Source organism: Bactrocera oleae, chromosome 4 (assembly GCF_042242935.1).
Source record: "Bactrocera oleae isolate idBacOlea1 chromosome 4, idBacOlea1, whole genome shotgun sequence".
NCBI lineage: Eukaryota > Metazoa > Arthropoda > Insecta > Diptera > Tephritidae > Bactrocera > Bactrocera oleae.
Genome location: NC_091538.1, coordinates 36,366,695 through 36,390,470, shown reverse-complemented (window position 1 = coordinate 36,390,470; position 23,776 = coordinate 36,366,695). Strand labels below are relative to the sequence as shown.

At 37.8% G+C, this 23,776-nt stretch overlaps 1 protein-coding gene across 1 annotated transcript; it reads right to left on the bottom strand.

Annotated features, from left to right (window-relative positions):
• Positions 1 to 5,517: 5,517 nt before the first annotated feature.
• On the bottom strand, positions 5,518 to 6,234 carry LOC138857051 (uncharacterized). Its single transcript, XM_070108464.1, has one exon. The coding sequence runs from the start codon at positions 6,232 to 6,234 to the stop codon at positions 5,518 to 5,520; it is 717 nt and encodes a 238-aa protein (XP_069964565.1).
• Between the last annotated feature and the right edge of the window lie 17,542 nt (positions 6,235 to 23,776).

Genomic DNA, 23,776 nt, shown 5'->3' with positions numbered 1-23,776 from the left:
TGAGTATGAAATGTTCGATCACATCCGAACTTTGACCATACATTTTCAGATAAATTAGTATTGTAAGGCTGTGTGCCAAACGGTGGAAAATTAAAATTCTGACATGTGGAAGTGAAAATTTGACATCTTTCGTGGTGAATCCGAACATCAGAATTTTACCTTGCTCCCGAGCTTTTTAAAATTTTGACAACTTATAAAAGTGAAGACACATATGCATTTCAGAAGAAACTAATTTATGAAAATACATAAACGAACGAATTTATATAAGAACATAAGTTACATTATTATTATTATTTATCGGTAATATTGCAAACATAAATTAACCTATTAACGAGGTATGTCACATACGAACATACTGTTTGAATTTTTCTATTGAAAAAGTACATTCTTGTTTGTACAAGTCAAATATGGTTGAGAGAAATGCTTTAAACGTTTGGTGTCATTAGTAGGTCAGTTTAAGTCATGGATAAAATGACCCGAAACTCTTTGATTCGAGAGAGAGCTGTCAAAGCAGAGAACTTAAAACAACGAGAAGGTGCAGGTTCGACAGCGAACAATTTGTAGGATTTTATCAAGGAGTTCACCTCACATGCACGAGAAACAAATAACATTTCTCGCTTTTATAACAGCGGTGAATCTGTAAACATACGTCCTCTTAACATAACCAACCGACGAATATTGAAGAGAATATAATATGTGAGCAAAACTGGGCATATTGATATGCCATTTGAAATATATTCCCTTTTATTGAACTATTATTTATTATTATTTTTAAATTATTTTATGTTAATTCATTTTCACTTTATTATGAGTTATTAATAATAATTTAAACATATTTTGATATATTTCTTAAAATAATTCATTTACTTGACACCATTATGGAGTCACAAAAGTACAGAATTGTGTTTTGCCGTCGACATTTCACATTCATGCTTCAATTTTTCTTTTCAAATGCATGTGTAAAAGTAGTTATGTACGTAAATATGTACTTCTTTTTCGTTTTGGCCCATATACATTACATATTTATTAAAGCAAGTGTCAATAATTGCGCTATACATATATTATGTCGTTTGCCCATTTGTATGTATATATGTACACTTATTACTTCATGTGAAATCTCCGTTGATACGTTTTCTGCTTTTATGTCAAAGAGTCAATCTGTCGAAGGACTGACGCGACGACAAAGCGTCACAACATTGTGTTGTTGGTAGAAAGTCCGAGATGTGCCGAAAAATAAACGAACGCTCGCCGATTGTCATCGCTTCCCTTGCCACTCTAACAGATTTTTGCGAGCCACGGAAAAATATTTTAGAATTGTGAAATATTTTAATTCGAAAAAAACTTTGTTGCCACTTTTGTAATTTTTTTCTGTGTTTGCAGGGTTGTCACTTTTCCCTTCTAGAGGGAACATCAGAAAGATGTTCAATTTATGATTTCTAGCTTTTGCTATCGTCGCGAAAAGACGCTTGTAGGCAAACGCATGCTCGGGGAGATGTGTAAGGCATTTGCGTTTATGAATGAAACGACTTAGCTTACTGCTTGTGCGCCAGCGTTCATGAATGAAAATGTTGTTGGTGTGTGATGTACGCTTAAATGTAACGCGCTCACATGTATTTATTAATAAGTGATAATATATTATTATATTATATAATATAACATATTGATGTACATATGTACATACATAAATTATTAATTCTGTAACAATTGAAATTAGAAAATTATGAAAATAGTAAAATATCATTTTTTGCATAATCTTTCACATTTTACCAATGTAACATTTGTGCAAAAAAATCATATTTTATCAATTTTTCATCATAAAAATCGTTTATATAGCAAAAAATAATCATGCATATATGAAGTGGCATTTTTATTTTTTGTTTTCTCATTCATTTCATTTCATTTTTCTCTTTATGTTGGGAGATACGTAATTTGTCAGAGAACGTTGTTATAAATCATTTCTGTTAAATAACAGCAAATATTACAGAAAATGGTGAACTCCTTGATCTCAATTTTTCAGCCAACCAATCGAGCATCATACAAAATTCAATTTTCACCTTCTCGTTGTTTTAAGTTCTCTGCTTCAATATTCGTCGGTTGGTTATGTGAAGATAGCGTATGTTTACAGATTCACCGCTGTTATAAAAGCGAGAAATGTTATTTGTTTCTCGTGCATGTGAGGTGAACTCCTTGATAAAATCCTACAAATTGTTCGCTGTCGAACCTGCACCTTCTCGTTGTTTTAAGTTCTCTGCACCATGAACCTTCTCTATAATATACGTTCTCTGCACAGAGCACATTTAACAGCGAGAGCTTACATAAAGCTGGATTGAGGGAAAAAAGAAAAATAAAATGTTAATATATAAATCGAAGAGTATCAAAGTGGACAAAGCTAATATATACATAAGTACATGTGTATTTATATGCAGGTGTTTTTTGGTTGGTCGGAAAAGTTCATGTATACTATATGCTAGTAGTTAGATTTTTTTCTAAGTCTAATACACATATGTACGTTTTACTGGGGAAAATAAGATTTTTTTTCTAAGTCTAATGCACAGACATATGTATGTATGTTTTATTGCGCCAAGTTGAATTAGGACAAATCTAATATATACATACATGTATACATATATATTCATATGCAGGTGTTTTTTGATTGGTTGGAAAAGTTCATGTATTCTATATGTAAGCAGAGAATGTTAATGAATAGAGAAGGCGCAAATGTTAAATTAAATCTTCTTGAGTGCTAATTTGTAATTCCAGATGAGGGAACATCGAAAAATATAACTTCGAAAAAGAAAAATACACCACACAATGTGCGAAATGCTATAAATAGACACAACGAATATTCCTAAATGAAAAATCGTTGCGCATACTTATTTAGATTTATGTTTTCAATTTCTATGATATGATAAAATTTATAATTATGAAAAGCCTTCTGAATTAAAAAACTGTACTACCGGTAAAAACCTCAGAGTTTATAATAAAATAAACATTTAATAGGCTATTTTTCCAACTTATGTATGTGCGTTGCGTGAGCAATTGCTTATTGAGCAAAGGATAACAATAAAACGGTGGCTAAGCGGCCGCGTTTCCACTTTTGAGGTGGCTGAGGTCGTAAGCGTGAAGGAGTTAAGCTCAATTCAAATACTAGGCTATACGTTCGAATCCTAAAACTCATGAAACTTAAATTTTATTTAATTTTTTTTTTATTAATTGGAATCTTAGATAGTTAAAATATTTCAGGAAAATATGTCCATATGTTTAGATTGATTGAATATGCCCTTATTATGCGTATTTACACAAATGTGGTAACACACATACATTCTTAAATACACGTACGCTGATGCTTGCTTCTTCTCGCCTCCCACAAACAACGACTTTTGTCTACACTTTTTGCGAGTTAAACGATCGCAGGCAAGGAGGGGTTGGGGCGCACTGCCACATAATTATTTCAGATAGTTTTTATTATTTATGTGTATTTATATTTTTACTTATATTATTGTTATATTACGAAAATAAGTCATAAATGGTGGCAAGCCAACAAAATAACGGCGAGTTCAAATAACGACATTGTCGACAAACATATATATATACATATGAGCTCGCATACATATTGACGACGAACTTTGCCAGCTGGCGGAGTTGACAAAATTTGTTTCAATCGACAATGTCGGTCGGCTATGTTGTCTCGTTTGTCCTTTTTGCAGGGCTTTGCTATTGAAAATTGACTTATGCTCTTTTGAAATACTACGATTACCAATTTGGGCTGCATTTCCAAAGCGCCGTTTTTAGGTGAAATGGGCTAAATCGACAAACTATGAAATAATGATAATAAGTAAACATATAAAAGTACTATATTCAGTGTGCTTAGAATATATAGAAGAAGTTAACGATTTCTTATGAATGTCAGTTTTACATAAATTTTATAATTTAATGCCATATATAGTGCACAATATGAAAAAAATATAAATATTATTTTATCTCGCTAATAGGTCATGTTGCCAATTCTCCTTTCTGAAGGGAACATCAGACAAATTCTTCAATTTCTGATTTTTAGCATCGTAGTGAGTAAGCAGCTTGTGGGCAACATACAAATGCGAGAGTAATGGTAGGATTTTCAGTGATACAAATTGTAAAATTGAATTTTTCTCATTTTACCGATGTTTGCCATAAGTCTTGAAAGCGACATGGTTATATTGGCTGACTTTTTAGCAGGGTGATGAATTTGAGCCCAGTACGTCAGTTTGTTGTCCATTCTTATACCTAGGTATTTTAGGGTTTTCGTCGTTTGTATGGTTTCTGAATGAACTTTCATGTTCACCTCCAACGGGATGTGTTTCCTAGTGAGCAGGATCAGCTCGGTTTTTTCTGCACCCAGGCTAAGGCCGTATGAGTCCAACCATGTCTGTGTTCGCAGCATGACTTGTGTAAGTTTGCGTCTGGCTATGTCGGTATTACGAGCTGTTATAACGGCAGCGATGTCGTCAGCGTATCCAACGAGGTAGCAGTCGTCTGGCATTTCGACGTTTAAAATTCCGTCGTAGCTGACGTTCATAGGTCTGGTCCAAGTATGGATCCCTGCGTGCTCCGGAGGTGATTTCTTTTCTTTGAGAGCCGTCAGTTGTGTCATATAGCAGTTCCCTGTCTTTAAGATAGCTTCGTACCATTTTCATCAGGTGGGGGGGCGATTTGAATCGGCTTTATGTTTTATGTCTATTGTTGCGAGGAGGACTATATTCGTCCACGCTGCGCACGACGTCTTCAAGGGCTCCGATTGTGGACCTACCTGGTCGGAAGCCATGTTGTCGCTCTGATAAGCCTCCAGCATTGTTTATGGCGCCTATTATGCAGGGTTTCAACAGCCTTTCTAGTAACTTTCCTGCTGTATCTAGCATGCACATAGGTCTGTATGCTGATGGTTTTTCTGGGTCTCCTTTGCCCTTGCTTATCAGGGTTAGATGTTGTCTCTTCCATACTTCTGGGAAGATGCCCTCGTTCAAACATGCATTATACATGGATAACAATAAGTGAGGACGTACTGCGGCGATTAACTTTATCACTTCCACTGGTATCCCGTCAGGGCCGGGGGCTTTTTTTTTCTTTAAAGTTCTTGCGGCCATGCTCATTTCCTCCAAAGTGAATGGTGGGCATGAGGTATCTTGCATATACTCTGGTGGGTCTCTTCCCAGGACATGGGTTGGGAACAGAGTGTTTACGATGTGCTCCATGGCTGCAGCATTTAACTCTGGCGCTGAGCTTTCTCATTACGATCTTGTATACGAGACCCCAAGGATTTTTTTTATATCGCTACGTAGCTCTTCCCATTTATATTTCTTTGCATTTATTATTGCATCTTTCAGCTCAGTTTTCGCAGCTTTATATTCCTTATGCTATTCCATTTCGTTTCTTTCTCTTCCTCTAGCCCTTGTGTATCGTCGTCTTTACGCAGTCAAGTTTGTCTCAGATTTCGTATTTCGTCCGTCCACCAATAAACTGCTTTATTTGGATGTCCGCCTTTTATTTTGGGCATGGCTGTCTTATCTTTTTGTCTATGTTTGCGAGGAGCTTTCCTGAGTCTAGCTTGGAAACGTTCCATTTATCCGTTCCTCTTCTTTTGGTTGTTGTTTGACTTTTGTCTGGACCTATGAGGTAGGATATGTATTGGTGATCGCTACCTGTGTAGTCTTCTAGCAATTTCCATTCGCGTAGCTGGTTTGCGAATCCTTCAGATACCAGCGTAATATCAGGGGTTGTGTCGTTGAATCCCGGCCTTCTGAAAGTTGTTTGGGATCCTCTATTGGCAACGATAGGTCCTAATCTAGCTGCCCTGTCAAGTATTTTGCGTCCCCTCGAATTTGTTGTCGGTATGCCGCATTTCATGGCCTTGGCGTTGAAATCTTCGGCTATGATTAACTGCCGATTTGTGTGATGCGCGGCATCCTCAATGGCATCGAGCTTTGCTTGGAATTCTGAAATAGGATCGCTCGCTGTCAGGTAGCAGCTAATTATCGTGATGTTTTCGTTACTTATCCAGACAAAACCATTTCCTCTCCCGCTGCTTGTTTTTTTTAAGCCGCTGCTTTCCGTTACCCATATTGCCGCTGTTGCGGTGATGTCCTCCAACCATGTTCCGTCTTGCACTATCCTGTATTGCTCGCTGATGATTGCTACTTCGATTCCGAATTCCAGCATGAGCTGTGGTAGCAGGGAGTCAGCGGTTTTGCTTCTGTGCATGTTACACTGCAGGATCTTCATATCCTCATTTGTTCCCTGTACGACTCACACGTGCGAGACTGGGATATGGTCTGTTTGGCTATGCTTTTTTCCACATAGAGGCAAGAGCTCGGTGTGTTTGTGCAATCTTTCAGCTTGTGCCCGGTTTTCCCGCAACGTATGCATAATCCTTGGCGTTTTCTTACAGGCCCTTTGCACTTCCATTGCAGGTGACCGAAGTTGAAGCATTTGTAGCATTTTTTGACTTCCTTCATGAGCTTCATCCTGTAGCCGATCCATCCTATTTTTATGTGACCTTCCTTAAGTATCCTGTTTGCGTTGTCTGCTGTCAATGTCATATATGCGCGTATTTGTTCGTGAGTGTTTGGGCCCCTGGTCCTCACTGTTATTTCTTCATCTGCTTCCTCTAGCAGTCTTCTTACTGAAGACGTAACTTCTGCTGCGGTAGTTTGGGAGTCGAGGTCTCAGATCTCTATTGTGGCTTTCTGCTTCAGCTCTCTTACAGAAGCTATACCACGAAGGTTGGTTTTTAAATGCGTTTTGGAGCTCGGGTTTTGGTTTTTCTCCTTTCTTCAGTTCGAGGAGCAGGGCCTCTGATTTTGTTTTCACCTCGGCATAGCTGCGACTTTCTGCCGGTTTAATTAAAACTGCTTCTGGTCGTACTCTAGTTTTATTTCCCCGTTTTTGCTTCTGAAGCTTGTTAGCTTTTTGCCCGTCTTGTGTAGCCAGGGCTTGGTTCTGCGATTTTGTCTCGTTCTGTCTGCTGTTTCTTTTCCCTTTAACTACATGCCACACGGTATTTCCGGGTCCTCGCCCCATTTTCTCTGACTCCTGTTCTACTGGGCTGGGTGCAGTCCGTTTAAGAAGAGCTGTCACTGGCGTTGAAACATTTGCATTTTGGTTTCATCCTTCTAGGGATTTAGTTGCGTTTGTGTGCCTTGTATCCCTTTCTGCCTTTAGCCAGTTTCGTCATAGGCTAGCTATAATGCCAAAGAGCTCGTCTAGCTCGGATAACCCATTTTTCACCTCGGTGCTTATGTTTTTCTGTCTTAACATTGCCATCTTCATCTTTTTGAGGGTGGTGCGACACTTTAAAAGCGCCTCATCCTCTTCTGCTCTCATCTTCACGATAAACTCCTGCCTTGGAGAGCTGTGTTCGTTTCGCGAGTTTTGGTCGAGAGCCGGGGTCCTGTTGTCTGTTTTACTGTTTGCATCTACTGGTTTAGGCAGTTAGGGGAAGCGGTGTCTTATGTGCGCATAGTTTATTTTCTTTTGTTTCGTTTTTCGTATTCATGTTTGAAGGGTCCCCGCTTCAAGCCGCTATCTCCGCTCGATCATACAGTTGCATTTTTGGTCCCTGTGGTTGTCTATGCATTGCAGGGAGGCCACACGAGGGTTGACACGAAACCTTATGGGAATACGTGTACAGAGCTAGGAGCATAGCACTAGTCAGGATTTAAATCAACTGAGCCTGTACTGCTAACCACTTGAACACCTGCCATGGTTTTAACTGGACAGAGGCGACTGTGACATTACCCTGAAAGCCATTTCTGCAAGATGTCTCTCTTGCATACTGAGGTAAGAGAATGCCACAGCCGTCAGCCCAAGTTCAACGTTTCCAAATCATTTGTCAAAATCGTGTTTCTACTTCGTTCCTTTATTTGTCATCTGTGCTGTGCTCTTGGTCGGGAGCTGCTTATTTTATATTTGCAGTCTACTGAGATCTTGCAGGTACTGAGATCAGTATCCGCCATATATTTTGAGCAGCATATATTCACCTCGTCACCGGAGACTCTTAATATGCTTCAGGCCTTTAAACCGAACTCTCCTCTCTTGTCGCTCTTGGTCAGGGGCTGCTTATTGGGTATTCGCAGCTAACCTAAGAACTTAGGCCGTCCACAGCTCGCCAAGCTGCAGCCCTTGGTGGCCTGAGCTCCGCCATGCGCCTGACGCCTCTATGATTATGAGTATTTTAAGTCAATCAAACTTTCGACCAATGCTCATGTAAGGTGTATTAATGGGTTCTGTTCCACAATTATTGGAATGCTACAGTTGAGCGAAGAGCTATTTAGGGATTAAAATGAATAAAGTTATATATTCCTTGGGAAAATGAATCAAAATGCGTTGGAAAACTTTTTTATAGAGTCCGGACTAGTCAGGATATCAATACCCACCCCTTTGCCTATGGAATCCAACATAATGTAGGCCGTTTCATTTCCATGAAAATTTTGAGACAAAATTTTGAGGACAAGGGTGCTAATGGCGACGATGAGGACGATATAAATTTAGATTGGAACCTAGCCCCGAAGATCGTCATCTAGATATACAGGGAAACGAACCGGAATATGAGCAACTTGACTTGGAAACATTTACAATTCCCGACGAAAATTTTGTTGAAGAGGACAACAAATCTGACGTCCAAGTCAAGCGGTATTACACAATTTATTTTTATATTTTTTTTAACATTTAATTTCAGCATTTTATAAAAATTGTTTCAATAGTTTTTAATTGCTTTGAATAAAAAAATGAGTCAGTAAAATTTGCATATATTCTCTGAAAATTATACACTTGTCTTTGATTTATAGTATAGTACAAACATACATTTATTTGTATAAACATTAATACGTATAAAAAGCATATTGAATATTTTCTTTAAAAATTTTTACATATATAGTTAGGTTTACATGTAAAGAACAATGAAAGAAAAATATTTGTGAATTTGTCTACAAACAACATATGTATGTAAATATATAAACTAATTGCTTCATGTGAAATCTCCGTTGTCACTGACAACCAATTGCGGAAGGTCATGTTTTTTGTTTTTATGTCAAAAAGTCAATATGTCAAAGGACTGACGCGGCGACAAAGTGTCACAATATTGTGTTGTTGGTAGAAAATCCGAGCTGTGCCGAAAAAATTAACGAACTGCCGCCGGGTGTCACCGCTTTCCTTGCCGCTCTAACAGCTTTGCCCACAAACTATCGTAAATATGTATGTTTATGTATGAACATGCATACATATCGACGGTGATTTTTGTCATGGAAAATATATTTGAATTGTAAAATATTTTAAATCGACAAAAGCTTTGTTGCCACTTTTGTCAGTTTTTTCTGTGTTTTGTGAGCTTGTGGGGTTGCAACTTTTCCCTTCAAGAGGAAACATCAGAGATTTGTTCAATTTGTGATTTTTATCTTTTGCCATCGTCGCGAAACGACACTTGTAGTGAAAGACATGTTCGGGGAGAAGTGTATGGCGTTTACTTTTATGAATAAAATTGTTGTTGTTTTGTGTTTTACTATAAATTTGGGCTTCGTTTATTTGGCTGCCATATTGACTTCTTATGCTATTTGAGTGCATTATTTGTGTGGCAATGTCATAGGCACATATGTGTGTATGTACATGAGCAGTGCGCGAACATGTTAGTGATTTGAATGCGCGAAGGTGTACATACATAAATACATATGTGCATGATACATACCTATATAAGTTTTAAACGATGAAAAAAACGATTTATATAAATTACTATTGTAATATATTAAGTCTTTGAGTATATTATGATAGTATGTTATGCATATAGTATACACATAGCATATATACAAACATATATATATTATATTATCACACATATGTGAGAAATATTTAAAAAAGTTTTTCTTATTTTCACAATGACTATAAATATTACTTTTAAAATTGCATAATTTAATTAGAATATTATCAGTTTTACATGCATTCCTAAAAATTCGCAAAATTATATTCATTATCAATAAATATGATAAGCGTATAAAAATATAAGCTAAAATAGTAACATGCGGCTGTAAAATCAAAGCAAGTCTCTGAGCATAATTTTTATTTAATGCTCAGCTCTGTTCACACGCCACTGTTAAAATCTAGTTCTTCTTTCGAGCTAGTTGTGGTGAAACACGCTAATCGTATTTTGTTAGGTTTTGACAATTCACACGCTGGTCCGTAGTTGGACCTTCTCTATATTTTACATTCTTTGCAGTTAGCAGAGTTCAGTAGGTCCCAGTTCACCCACGGACTTTTTTGTCGCCCAAGCCGGGTTTTTGTGGGAAAGGAGACGACGAGGTAAGACGAACGGACCCTGCCACTCGGGCTCGGGTGGCAGGCTTTGTGTTCTTGTTCGACACAGTTAGCTACTACGCAATTCAGCATTCATTTCCAATTTGAAATTCTTTTCATGTTGAAAATAGCGCTCGCTTCCAAATGAATAAATATATGCTGTTAGGAAATTTGAATTTCGTTAACTATTTTTTGTATGTACAAATATAATAATATAATTGTGAATAACGAGAAAATAATATACTCAAAAATATTTAATTTATTTTTTTAATAACATTTAGCGGTATTAAATGTAATAAATATACATAAATGAAATCAAATAAAAATGGTAACTTTACTTTTTTATATTTACATAAAATATTAAGATGCTATCATATTTATTTCTTTTAACATCAAAGGATTTAGTTCGAATATCATTTTATTTAAAACAAGAATTGTAATTAATGCAGGTATGATTTATAATAAATAGAAAAAAGTATGGAGTAAAAAGAGTAAGGGTTTTTAATACTTTCCGAAAGATTAGGAAATTCCTGTTATAAATTTGGCTTTGAAAATATTATTAGCGGGTATTGAATAAATTCTGTTGGATTAGGGAATTCCCGACTTAAGTATTTCTTTAAAACTATTAAGCGGGTATTATGCATATTGTTTTACCACACTCATGGTAATTCCTTGCAAGCAAAATATGAGACCACTACATACAACTGAAATATGCAACACACTCCAAGTGTCACATTTGCGAAAATTTTATGAAAAGGAATGACAGAAAAACTCGATTCGAGTTGCTGGACTCTTTTTGCTCATGTGAACGCACAGAGCGACACCAAAAGAGAATTTGCCTGTAATGTGTGACAAAAGAGTCCACTGTAAACGCAATTATTACGTAGCTCGAACGCACCCATCCTTGGCAAATAAAGGGATAAAATTGCAAGTATCCCAGGCCGAAAGGATAATAGATCACAAAGTGCAGTGCGTGTATCTAGTATCGAAAGGATATTAGATCATACAGTGGACAGTGACGCGTGTGGAAAACACAAACAAGTATCGTCTCGGGAGGAGTGAAAAAACAAAAGAAAAGTGGAGTGTTGCAAAAATAACTTAAACGATGAAAAACAACCAAACGAATTCAAAACTTGTAGTCAAAAAAGTAAAAAATTTAAATTAATAAAACCAAAAAATAAGAATTAAGGCATTGCATGCTAAGACGGAGCGTTGCCAACGAGGGACGAAAATTCTAAGGTGACTACAACGAAGGATAAAAATTCTAAGGTGGCTACAACAAAGGATAGTCTGTAAGTTGCTAATATATAATATTAAAATTTCTCTTACTATTAATTTAATAATACAAGTAAAATCAAATGTTCGATCAGCTATATATATCAGTTCCGCGCTTCTGAACTCTAAACCCTCCGGAATAAAAGAGTCTCTTTTCCTAGAGAGGATCAAAAAAATATAAATAAATAAAATAAAAATGGTATGTCCAAAAGTTTGACAAAAATGATAGATGCTTTACCAACTGACTTAAACCACAATGAGTCCTACAGAATTATTAAAAATATTGAAAAGGATAGAGTAAAAGCAAAAAAAGATAAGGATCCCTTTAAGGATTAGGGTAGAATAAAAATAAAACAAAAAAGCCACAATTGAAGATTATTATAATCGTCATACAATAGTATCAGAAACAGTAGGGATCATACAAGTTTCAAAAAAGAAATAAAATTTTTAAATGGGAAATAATCCAAGTACACCAAAATACGAAAGGTTGTACTATTGTAATCATTGCAACGGCAACCATAGAACTGAAAATTGCCCATATTGTAAGCAAAAAACTAAAATATATTAAAAATGGCTTTAATTAGTTAAAATGAGACTCTTGTTGCTAGAGTGCAGTAATTATTCTAACAAATGCTTCTCTTAGATTGGAGGTAGAGAAGTTTCGCAGGCAGCTACAGGACTTAACACAATCGACTACAGTCGTTTATTACAAAATAGAGGTGATTGATCCACATACATATGTATATATTGTGATGAGTCGCTTGAGGTGATGAAATCACTACAAGGAATTTCTGGGAAACAAAGTAAGTATGCTAGTTGTAAAGAATCACCCAGTAATGCAATGAGTTTGTATGTAAGAGGCAGCCGTAGATATTTTGCTGCATTAACAATAATGAGGAATAAAGTTATACATGATGCTAATGACATATTATCTAATCTCGGTACGGTACTTAATTTCTATGCCATTTTTGCACGACTGGATTTCGCTTACGTAGACAAGCGACCAGCGCATATTATTGAACAGGAGATGAGTATTTTGCGTCAGGGCAATTATTCAATTACTGATTATAATAAGGTTAATGAGAAATCAACCTTGCTAGTTAACAAAACAATAATGACTTACGCCATAACTAAAGAATTAAACTCAAAAAATAGGCGGGATGCTTTGCGCATATTTATAACAGATCTAAATGAAAATCAAGCAAATATATTATTTTCACTATCATCAAGGGATTTGCCAAATGCGGTGTCGATCCAAGTATTCGAGTCCAAAACCGAGCGCATTATAACATAAATGATAATGTATAGAATACACGAATAAATACTGTAGATATGGCAGCGCACAACTAAGTACTCAACCACAAAATAAAACCCATAGAATAAATAACATTAAAGAGAATAATTTTTAGATCAAAATGACTCTGCTTTATATTTTCCTACATGACAGAGTTAATGGCCAAAATTTTAAAATACTTGTAGATACGAGAGCAACAAGTTGTTATATAAAATCAGGACTTTATGAGAATAAAAATTAATTAAATATATATAAAATAGTAAAAACAATAAATGAATTTTCGATAACACGTTATTATCATATAATATTATCCTATTTGGTAAAAGACAAATTTTTTACGATATCAAAAATTTAGAAACAGAGAATTGGATTCAAATCTTTTAAGGAAACTTAAAAGAAAAAAAGTTGATAAATAATAAAAAAGAAGAAGACATATTTAGCTTAGGAAGTAAATCTGAGAAACATGAGAGTAAAGGAAATTTAAAAGTCGGAAACATTAAAGAAGATATAATTTCTTTGGGTGCAGAGACTCCTAAAGCACCAGCTTAAGATTTTTACGAGCACAATAAATATATTAATTACAAAAAATGTATTGTGAACACAAAAGTTCTACAACGCCAGTCGATGGTCATACCGGCAACAAAAATAAAAAAATATATTGTAAAACAAAAAATAAAGCAAAATATCTAAACGAAATTACTTTGGAAGAAGAGCTCTCCGAAGCACCATCCGAACAAAATACCGGCTTAAAAAAGAAAGAATTGAATATTTGAGAAAAAATACGAAATGAACAACAAACCAAATATATTACTCAATAGACATGAATTTACCGTTTCGAACAGAATTAAAGGCAGAAATCACAACAATTGTTGAAACTCCTATACGAAATAAACAATACCCATATCCCTTTCGCTAGATGCATACCATATAGGAAGAATATATGAGTATGTAATATACTAAAAAGAAAATAATAGGGGAGAAAAATAAACTAAAGCCCAGAATGACTAAGGCGACATTTTTCACATTACTAATTTAACTACATTTAAAATGTAAATGAAAAGTCACACTTTTTATGAAAAGAAAATATCAATTTTTAATCACTGAACTACAAAATATGGTTCATACAATATCTATGGAAAAAAGCAGAAATTTTAATCCATTCAATCTTACATTTAGATCAAATAAAAAATATAATTCAAAATGAACACGGACGATTGACTATAACTGATTTAATGGACATTTCTAATTTTGAAAAAAATGGTAAATATAAAACAATTAAAAAATAATAAAGAGATATGTAGATGTATTTAAAGAAGGAGCAATATTAGAATGGCCTCCAAGAAGTTGGGATTTAACACCATTAGACTACTTCTTGTGGGGTTATTTGAAGTCATTGGTCTTTAGCAATAAACCAGACCCCCTTCTAGCTTTAAAAGTCAATATTGAACGTACTATTCATGGAATACGACTTAGTTTAGTGAAAAAAATACTCGAAAATTGGGTTTATCGAATTCGTTCCTGTAAAAGAACTCGTGTGCATAACAACTAGTGCATTTTTGGTTTGGTTATCTTAACATTGTTTTGGTAACCAAATAAATTACTAACATGGGTTACCTATGTTCAGATGACATTTTCTAACCACATAAAAACATCAATCAACCATTTGAATGCCTCGGCCGACTAACGGAATTCTTCTGCTACATACTTCGTGCAAAACGGGGAGCGCTGCAAATAGCATGGCAATACAACCTAAAGGAGGCAAGACAATGTAAGTAATTGATCTTTCCAACCTTAACGCACAAAATAAGGCAACCAACCTTGGAATCACCATCAGGAAATATCTTACACAACACTTCACGATCGCCACACAATTTATCCCACTCCATTTCCAGTTCGGACAATGCATTACCGCTCTCTCTCAATCTTTTTTGAGGTAAGCGTGTGTTTTGATATGCGTGTTAAAACGTATATTATTTTAATTTGTTTTATAGATTCAAAATGCATTTATAAAGAAGGTAAGTTCTTAAATTTTATGTTTCTTCTAAAGAATTGATTAAATATAATTGTAGAGGACGGAGGAAAACTCTTAATGCTGCCCGAGCGAGTGATATTTTTCCCAATCTTGATTCCAAGGAAGGTTGCCTTATTTTGTGCTTTAAGAATATTCCTTACTGATAGTGCAGCGCGGGACGCCGTGAAGGCAAAGAATGTCCTGTGTCGTTTGGTTACACCACCTTGCGGAAAGTAACGGTCAACATTGCTATTTATACGCAGAGGACTGTCATCTCGGAGGATACTGTCTACTATGAGCTGTCCGATTTCAATCCCACACGCTATTCGCCATGATTGCTGCGTATTGAATTGAAATATTCCAAGTGTTGAGTATAGAGGCTGTGCGTAAATCGGTTAAGAAGGAAAAGAATGCTGGGCTGAAGTTCTACGGCTTGTACGTAAACTATCGTCCTTTGGCCTTGTGTGATGTAATGACAGCTTACTGAATGCAAGTAAGTAAATTTTATATTCTAGATATTATACCGTATAATTGAGGCCATATATCGGTATTATATAAATATAATAATAAGTATAAATAATTTAATTATAACTGGCCAATATTGTATATTTCTATGTTGAATATGTTTATATACTTTATTTATTTTAAATTTTATATGTTTATATACTTTTATTAAAATTTGTTTCTTCTGGTTCATTTTAGCACAACATTGAAAGTGGAAGATTTCTTCATATTAATCCAAAATCTTTTGTAGGCTTAGAAAATGTTTTCAGCTGAGAATTGAATATTTTGTTTGGTTATCTTAAAATAGGTAACCCACGTTAATAATTTGTTTGGTTAAGGTAAAGGTAATAAAAAAACAAAGTGTTACGGGAAGTAAACAATGTTAAAATTTGAGATAATTTTTTGATGTTTCTTAACCTGTAGGTAAGGTAACCACCGTGGATAACATATCGATTTTAAATACCCTCAACTTTTTATATGAGTTCACCCGGGCAATAAATGACACACCCTAGTATAACGCACCACAATACACCACACTCATGCATCACCACACGGGACAACACACCACAACATCGCACGAGGTGGTGTACGCTCAGCAAAAAAAAAGGATGGTCTCCGCAGCAGATACACCTCATACAATACAAACACGACCCAGCGCGCTATCTTCATTCGTTATATACCTGCGATGAATCAACGATTTTTTCCGTGTCTACTCAATCGGCAGCTCCACAAGTGATTTCGATATATGTATAAGTTAAGAATAGTTAACTAAGTCAGTCTCTTGAACTGCCAAAATTGCAATCTATGCAGTTTGAATTTTTGAATGACCGACAGCCGCAATTCAATACCTTGCAGTAGCCACCGCCCGTGTGACCGGCGGATGTAACGCAATGCCTTACACAAGCTTAGGCGTCAGCAGAAACTTAGAAAAGCAGCGTCAATGGCAGTAGCGGCGATAGTAATAGTAGGTTATAAATAAGAGAAATGTAATTTTAATAAAACAGTTTTAGAACGGAACTCAACTTGTGTTTATTTAAAATAACATAATTCCGTGGTAGTCGACAAAACCGTCGCTACCACTCACAACGCACATAAATATTCAAACTACTTAAAGTAAAAGTAGTGATAATAAAAAAATAACGATTATTTAAATAGTTCGTGGGTAGTCGACAACACCGTCGCTACCGAATAAAGGAACAGTCTAAATATAATAAATACATAACTGGCGCCCAACGTGGGGCTCGTGAAAAGTGCTGTCAAAAAAATAATAATAATAACAAAACCCCATCGTTATTGTCCCGGTACATGAAATTCGTCGTTACGAGAAAAGTACTGAATTATTAGTCCGCAAATTGCCATTCCAACGTGGAAGAAAGATTACAAGCAACGTGCAAGAAGGAAGATTGCAACCAAGGAGGAACAAAGAAGATCACAATCAACGTAGAAGAAAGAAAATCTCAATATAATTATGTAAGTGAAACCCCTTTTCATATCCGCCATATATCGACTCTTTAGTAGTATTTGTATTGACTGTAACTGTATGACTGTGTAACTGTCGACTTAAACTAACGAATCAAACGCGGGCAAGATATGAATGAACAGCAGTTGCAAGGTATTATATATGCGGCCGTTAGTGCCGCACTGCAGGTTCAAAGAAAAGAATTGGAAGCCAGGATAGAGCAGCTTACAAACCAATCCACAACTGTGACAGCCCCCGAAATCAAGGCCTACGAACCAATAAAAATTATAGACGGTGTCGAATGTCATGAACCGCTAGATGCAGTTAAGTCGGTCCCAGATCGATGGCTCACAGGAACTATATGTGTCCTGTCGGGAAGCAGCATCTCAAAGAATGTCTGATTACAGACGCCAGAGCGTAAATTTTTTGACACAAGAAAAAAATGATGTATCCCAATACAAAAATCAATACGATCAAGCTGCTTATGATGCAGCGGCGGAAATAGAAGCTGAAAATGTAGCCGGCTATGAAACAGATACTCTTTATTTGTTAGCGAAGAAGGGGATTGGGATCCTCCATGCCAGTTCACATATTTTCCCGAATATTGCTGCAAGGCAAATAGATCGGAGCAACGCTTATCGCCAGAATATGGTCTTCGAAGTTAGAGAAAAATCCAACAAGAGGTTGGGCGACAAGGTCATCCCATTGCATATTGAAGAGAAGGTTCACGCTGATTTAGGAACAATCGTTCTTATTAAGGGAAGGGTGGTTCACAAGGACAACCTCAAATGAAAACTTCCGATACAGTTATTTTGATACAGCTATTACAGAGGCGGTTATGAAGGAGGGTTTTACGGGAGTTACAATAACCCAATTGCTTAGGATAACTAGAGTTAAGGTTTTAGCGAATAAAGAAGTAATAATTTTTGTAATCAGCTTCCCTAGACCTAAGTTATTATGTAAAAATAATACTATTCTTCCCGTATCGCATGCTGGCCGTATATTGCACTCGCTAGATAACATCATAGCTGACTGTGAAGGTAGCATCACCGCTGTTACTTCTTGCGTTGACATGACAATGATAACGTTCTGTAGAGATGCCATAAATGGAACCTGCGCGCAAGGTCTCCACTCTGGCATCGTATCCCACTGTGCCACCAGGTCCACTAATTTAGCCCCATCTCTGTCATAGACGACGGTATAGTGGTGGTAAATGATGCGCTGGTCGAGGTTAGCGTAGATGATGGCCCTGAAGTGTTTGTGAACGGCACTTACCTTGTTACGTTTAAACGCACCGCCTTTATCAATGGTACAAAATATGTCAACTTCAATGACTATCCGAAGAGACTTCCCCAACTGGCGACTTCAGCGCAACTCAACGTAACCTACCATCATGCCCTGCTAAGCTTACCATTCCTTCACAAGTTGAGTGAAAAGAACTTGCAACGCCTCTCCGAACTACGCATACGAACAATTGCTACACCAGTCGCTACCGCCGTAATCTGTGCCATCATCTCCGTAACCACAATTGGATTAATCGTTTTACTGATGCGTCGGCGACGAAATGAAACTTCGGAGGCTGTGCGGCGAGTACTGGAAAGGTTGGATATGGCCGAGGATGCCCATGTTTTGGAAGAGGGAGTAGTTAAGAATAGTTAACTAAGTCAGTCTCTTGAACTGCCAAAATTGCAACCTATGCAGTTTGGATTTCTGAATGACCGACAGCCGCAATTCAATACCTTGCAGTAGCCACCGACCGTGTGACCGGCGGATGTAACGCAATGCCTTACACAAGCTTAGGCGTCAGCAGAAACTTAGAAAAGCAGCGTCAATGGCAGTAGCGGCGATAGTAATAGTAGGTTATAAATAAGAGAAATGTAATTTTAATAAAACAGTTTTAGAACGGAACTCAACTTGTGTTTATTTAAAATAACATAATTCCGTGGTAGTCGACAAAACCGTCGCTACCACTCACAACGCACATAAATATTCAAACTACTTAAAGTAAAAGTAGTGATAATAAAAAAATAACGATTATTTAAATAGTCGCTACCGAATAAAGGAACAGTCTAAATATAATAAAAATATAACTTATATACTTGGCTCCTCGCCGCCTAACGCGTCAACTTTACATTTATTAATTTAATTACTAATGTATTATTATATATCGTAATATAATGCACAGAAAATATAAACATTTCACTTAAATATTAATTGCGAGTGTTGGTGCATTATTAATATTTTTTGTACGGTGTGGAATATATTCCCCAATAAACTGGGTCCCTTATTATTCAATTTTAAATATCTGAAAATTTCGAAAGTTTGCAAGCTCGACTTCAATACCTCCCTTTTAGTTTTTAAACTATAAAATTTAAGTTTCCTATTAGTATTAACTACTAAATTAATTAATTTTAAATAATATTGTTAATAAGCAGACATGTGTGTTCATAATGTGAGCAAATTAATAATTAATAAATTAATGTAACCAATATTGCAAACTTGTGAGAACTAAATATCCATATGGAATTTAGCCCACACAACGCATGAAGACGCACCCTATTAAAAAAATACAACATAGCAAGCACTTATAAACGATACGGTAAAATCACGCCACGTAAACAACACAGCAAGTATTGGTCTGCAACGGAAAAAACACGCTACTTCTAGCAACATACATCCTAAAGCAACATGTTGCGAACGCACGAGCAAACAACACAGCAGGCCGATCATCAGGCAGTCAGCACAGGACTGTAACACCGAGCACACGTACGACACTAGACTCAGCAGTGAGTCGATCCTCTGGCTAGTCTTAGTGTCTTAAGTTGTGAACGCCGTTCGTTAAGGGTGAGCACGATAGTGAGTTGATCCTCTGACCGACTCAACCCTTAACTTTCGGTCGCCAACACAGTCTCCTGTGGTCCGGGATTATTTTATACTATACACGAACGCCGGCAGAAACACCCGAGCGTCGTCTTCGTAGCACACACGAGCGTCAACGCACGCAGCGACAGAATCGTCGTTGTAGCCCGTATCAGTCGGTCATCATCACTACAGGACGCAAACGTAAGTCATCGTAAGTCGCTTAGCACCCCCAGAGCGCGGCAGAGTAGAATACGCTATCGTATAATAGCTATTCAACGGGAGCGTTGACGGTAAGGAGCCTCTACACTTACTGCGGTAAGGAGTGAATGTCTCGCAGTGAGTCGATTCTCTGGCAGGCATTTCACTCTTTACCGTACGAAGGCTGGAAGTCACGCGTGAAGTGGGTAGTGAGTCGATTCTCTGACCTGCTCCACGCTTGGCATCGCGGCCGCTACCACTGCCCTCCGTAATTCTGCGTGATAGTGACGCGCTAACGGGCCACGCAAACCGCTACTCTGACATGGCGCTATCCTCGGGTGACGCCACTACAACGCGGAAGACACCATTTTGTATAGTGAAGTAAACGAGGGAGAAATTGTAGATGTATGGAAATTTAATAAAATACGATTTGTAAAAAGTGCCATAGTTTACAAATTTATTGTAACGAAGCCTGGACACGGCGAGTATATCTCAGCAAATCACAAGAAGCAGGGGCAGCAAAAAAGCTTCGTTACAAACTATAAAAGTTTAACAATTAATATTAAATATCTATAAACATGTCGATAGATAGATAGATATGGATAGAGGTATACACCGCGATCTAGCATATAGATGAACTCTGGTATACTGCTAGGTGCTAGTGAAGCGATGCGATCCTTGTTGGAAAACATGGACCCCAGGGCCTTAATTCTGCGTCTGCAGACTGCTGAGCAGTCCACTAGCAGATGTTCTGGGGTTTCCGGCTCCATGTCACAGAACCGGCAATTTGCAGAAGAGACTAAGCCCATGTTGAATAGATGTTTATTGAGCCTGCAATGGCCGGTGTAGAACGCGGCAAGTAGCCGGAATTTATTTCTCGGGAGATTGATTACGGTTTTAAATCGTCTGAGGTCGAAACCCCCCATCAGTAACCTAGCATGGTGCATGCCTTGGAGATGTTGCCAATGTTTCTCCCTGCCCGCTCTTGTCAGCCAGTTCATTTCCGGCTATACACCTGTGACCAGGCACCCAATGAGGTGCACTCTATTGTGGTTTGCCAGACCGTTCAGCCGTTCTATGCACTCCTGCACTAATAGCAACTTGACCACAAAAGCGGAGATCGCTTTTAGTGCTGCCTGACTATCGCTTAGTATGGCAATACTTTGCACGAATCCCCTCCGCCGTTTTCGAGCCGTCGGTGTACCACTTATACTATCCCTTAGCAGTAGGTCCAGTGAAGCATACTGCTTTGGTAATGCTGTCCCTTGGGAGAAGGGCTAGTGGCATTTCGTCGCTTAGGACCCTCATCTGTTGGGACGAGATTACCTTCCCTTTGCCAATTCCTCTGCTGTCATTTGAAGCAGCGTCTGTTTGACCGTCTGTTCGATCACTATATGTAAAGGTGTGAGTTCCAGCATTACTTCCAGTGCTACAGTCGGGCACGTACGCATCGCGCCCGACGCTTAGATGCAGGCAAGTCATGATAGTGTTGTCCTACCGAAGTCTGTGATGCTTTGGAAACCCAAGCCTCTCCTTATGTTATGATCGGTTTCACAATCATAATGTACAACCATCTAATAATCCTTGGGTTGAAGCCCCATGATTTCCCAGCAAGTCGATTGCAAACCATGAGCGCTTTCGTAGCTTTGGCTAAAGTCAGGTCCACATGCTGCTTCCACCGTAGAGTGGAATCCAGCGTGATGCCTAGATACTTGGCCGTGTGAGCCATCTGCAGCTTCATGCCGCCTAGGGATAGGTTTCTGAAGCTTGGCAGTAACCTGCGCCTGGTAAACGGTATGATTGTAGTTTTGGAAGGGTTAATGTTTAAGCCAACCGCACTACACCACCCCTTTGCAAGCCCCAATCCCCTTTGTACAATATCGCAGAGAGTGTCATCCGCGACAGTCCGGAATATATGCCAGCGCTAGGCTATCCCTCCTCAGCCGAACAAGGTGGGGCAGTAGCACCTGCTCCCCCTGTAGCAGAAATGCCATCCGCACCCGGGGACTTATATTTTTCGAAGAATGCCACAGCCCATTTGATGAAGTCCACAGTGAAGAGCTGTTTTGCGACTGTCCAATCTAAGCGTGATGGCTTTCTTTCGACGATAGGTTGAATCTGGCCCTCTCGAATTGCCTTCGGGAAGTGCGCTAGTAGAAGAGCCGTGATTGCCTCTGGCCAGAGACTTATGCAGCCTTGCAGCTTCTGGCGTCGAGGAGACGCTTTCAAAGAACTTTCTGAAGCTCTTCTGCTTTGCTGACCTAATCTCCTTGATGTAAGCAGTTAGGCTGCTCTTGTAGTTCTCCCAGTTCCCGGTACGCTTGGCCTTGTTAAATAGCTTGCGTACCGTTTTTCGTAGTTCTGAGAGCCTACTTGACCACCAGGAACAACCTCGGCTCTTGGTGGTCGTCTTTAGGGGACAGCTGCCGTTATATGCCTCTATAATGGACTGGTTTAGCGCAGACAATCTGCTCTCCAGTCCAGAAGCAGTGGCACTGCCGTCCAGCTGCCCCCTCCCATTTACATTTATTTTAGGCGTATCCCTAGAAGTGGCCCAGTCCGTGTTTCTGGGGATACGTAGGTGGTTGTCTGACTTCTACCCCTAGTGCAAATCTTATGATACGATGATCTGACATGGATGACATCCTCCATTGCCCGATCAGCCCCGTCGTAAGTTCGTTACTACGAGTGATGTCAAGCACCTCCCTTCTTACACTAGTTACCAATGTGGGTTCGCACCCCACGTTTACAATACTTAAATTCTTCTAACTATAAATTTAGTATATAAAATATATGTAGCATTTGCGCAAAAGCAATGAGAGAGAGCGAGTAAGATAATCACACGACGTGTAGTAAAAGAGGAGAAATATTAACTTTTTTCCGAGGCTAGAACAAAACTCGAGAGGCTACTTAATGCATTAATTACTGATAACCTATCGGTAACCATTTGACAAACTTTTACCCGTCTTGTAGGCCTGTTTTATACATCTAGTTAAGGCATAAACCATCGGTAGTCAAAATAAAATATTCTGGCGAACACAAATACCAGAACAAATCAGAGTCGACGATAAACCAGAGAACGTATATCATAGAGAAGGTTCATGGTGTGCCGATTGTCAAAATGTTCCTCTTGACGGAGGGTTACTCGCCAACATTAGTGCATTTCACCACAAACAAATTATAAGCTGATTTCACCAGAATTTTCCCCCTGCGGAGAGCAAAATAGCAGAATTGAGCATTTTAAATGTTAAATGAGAAAAACAATGCTAATAAATGAAAAATATATGTGAGAAACAGCCAATGAAGGGAAAAGCTAATATATATATATATGTATAACCATATATGCAAGTGCTTTTTTCTAACTTTTTCTAATACATGTTTTAGTTAGGAAATCCCGCCAAAACAAACCACAGAAGTTAATACATGTGTGTTTACAATATATGCAGGTGGTTTTTGATTGGAAAAGTACTTGTATATTATATATGTTTTAGTGGAGAAATTGCGCCAAAACGCAAGTAGTTAGATTTTTTTCTAATTGTAGTTAATATATGTTTTAGTGGGGAAATTACGCCAAAATGAATGAAAGGGAGGAAGGGTCAACGGAATTTTAGTCAAAGGAATTTTAGTTTTAAAAGATTTTCGACGCGAGTAGATCAATTCGTTCCGTTTTTCCGTTGTGGGTTTACTATTTTTATTAATTATACAATATAAATTGAAAACGTCAGTGAGAAGGAAGTGTCGCGTTCGCGAGTGTATTGAAGAATCGGAAAGATTGTTTTCGTTTCCCAAAAACGAGGAGGACCTCCAAAAGTGGGTGGAAAACCTCAAAATCCCACCACCGCTGGATTTACCCGCCCAC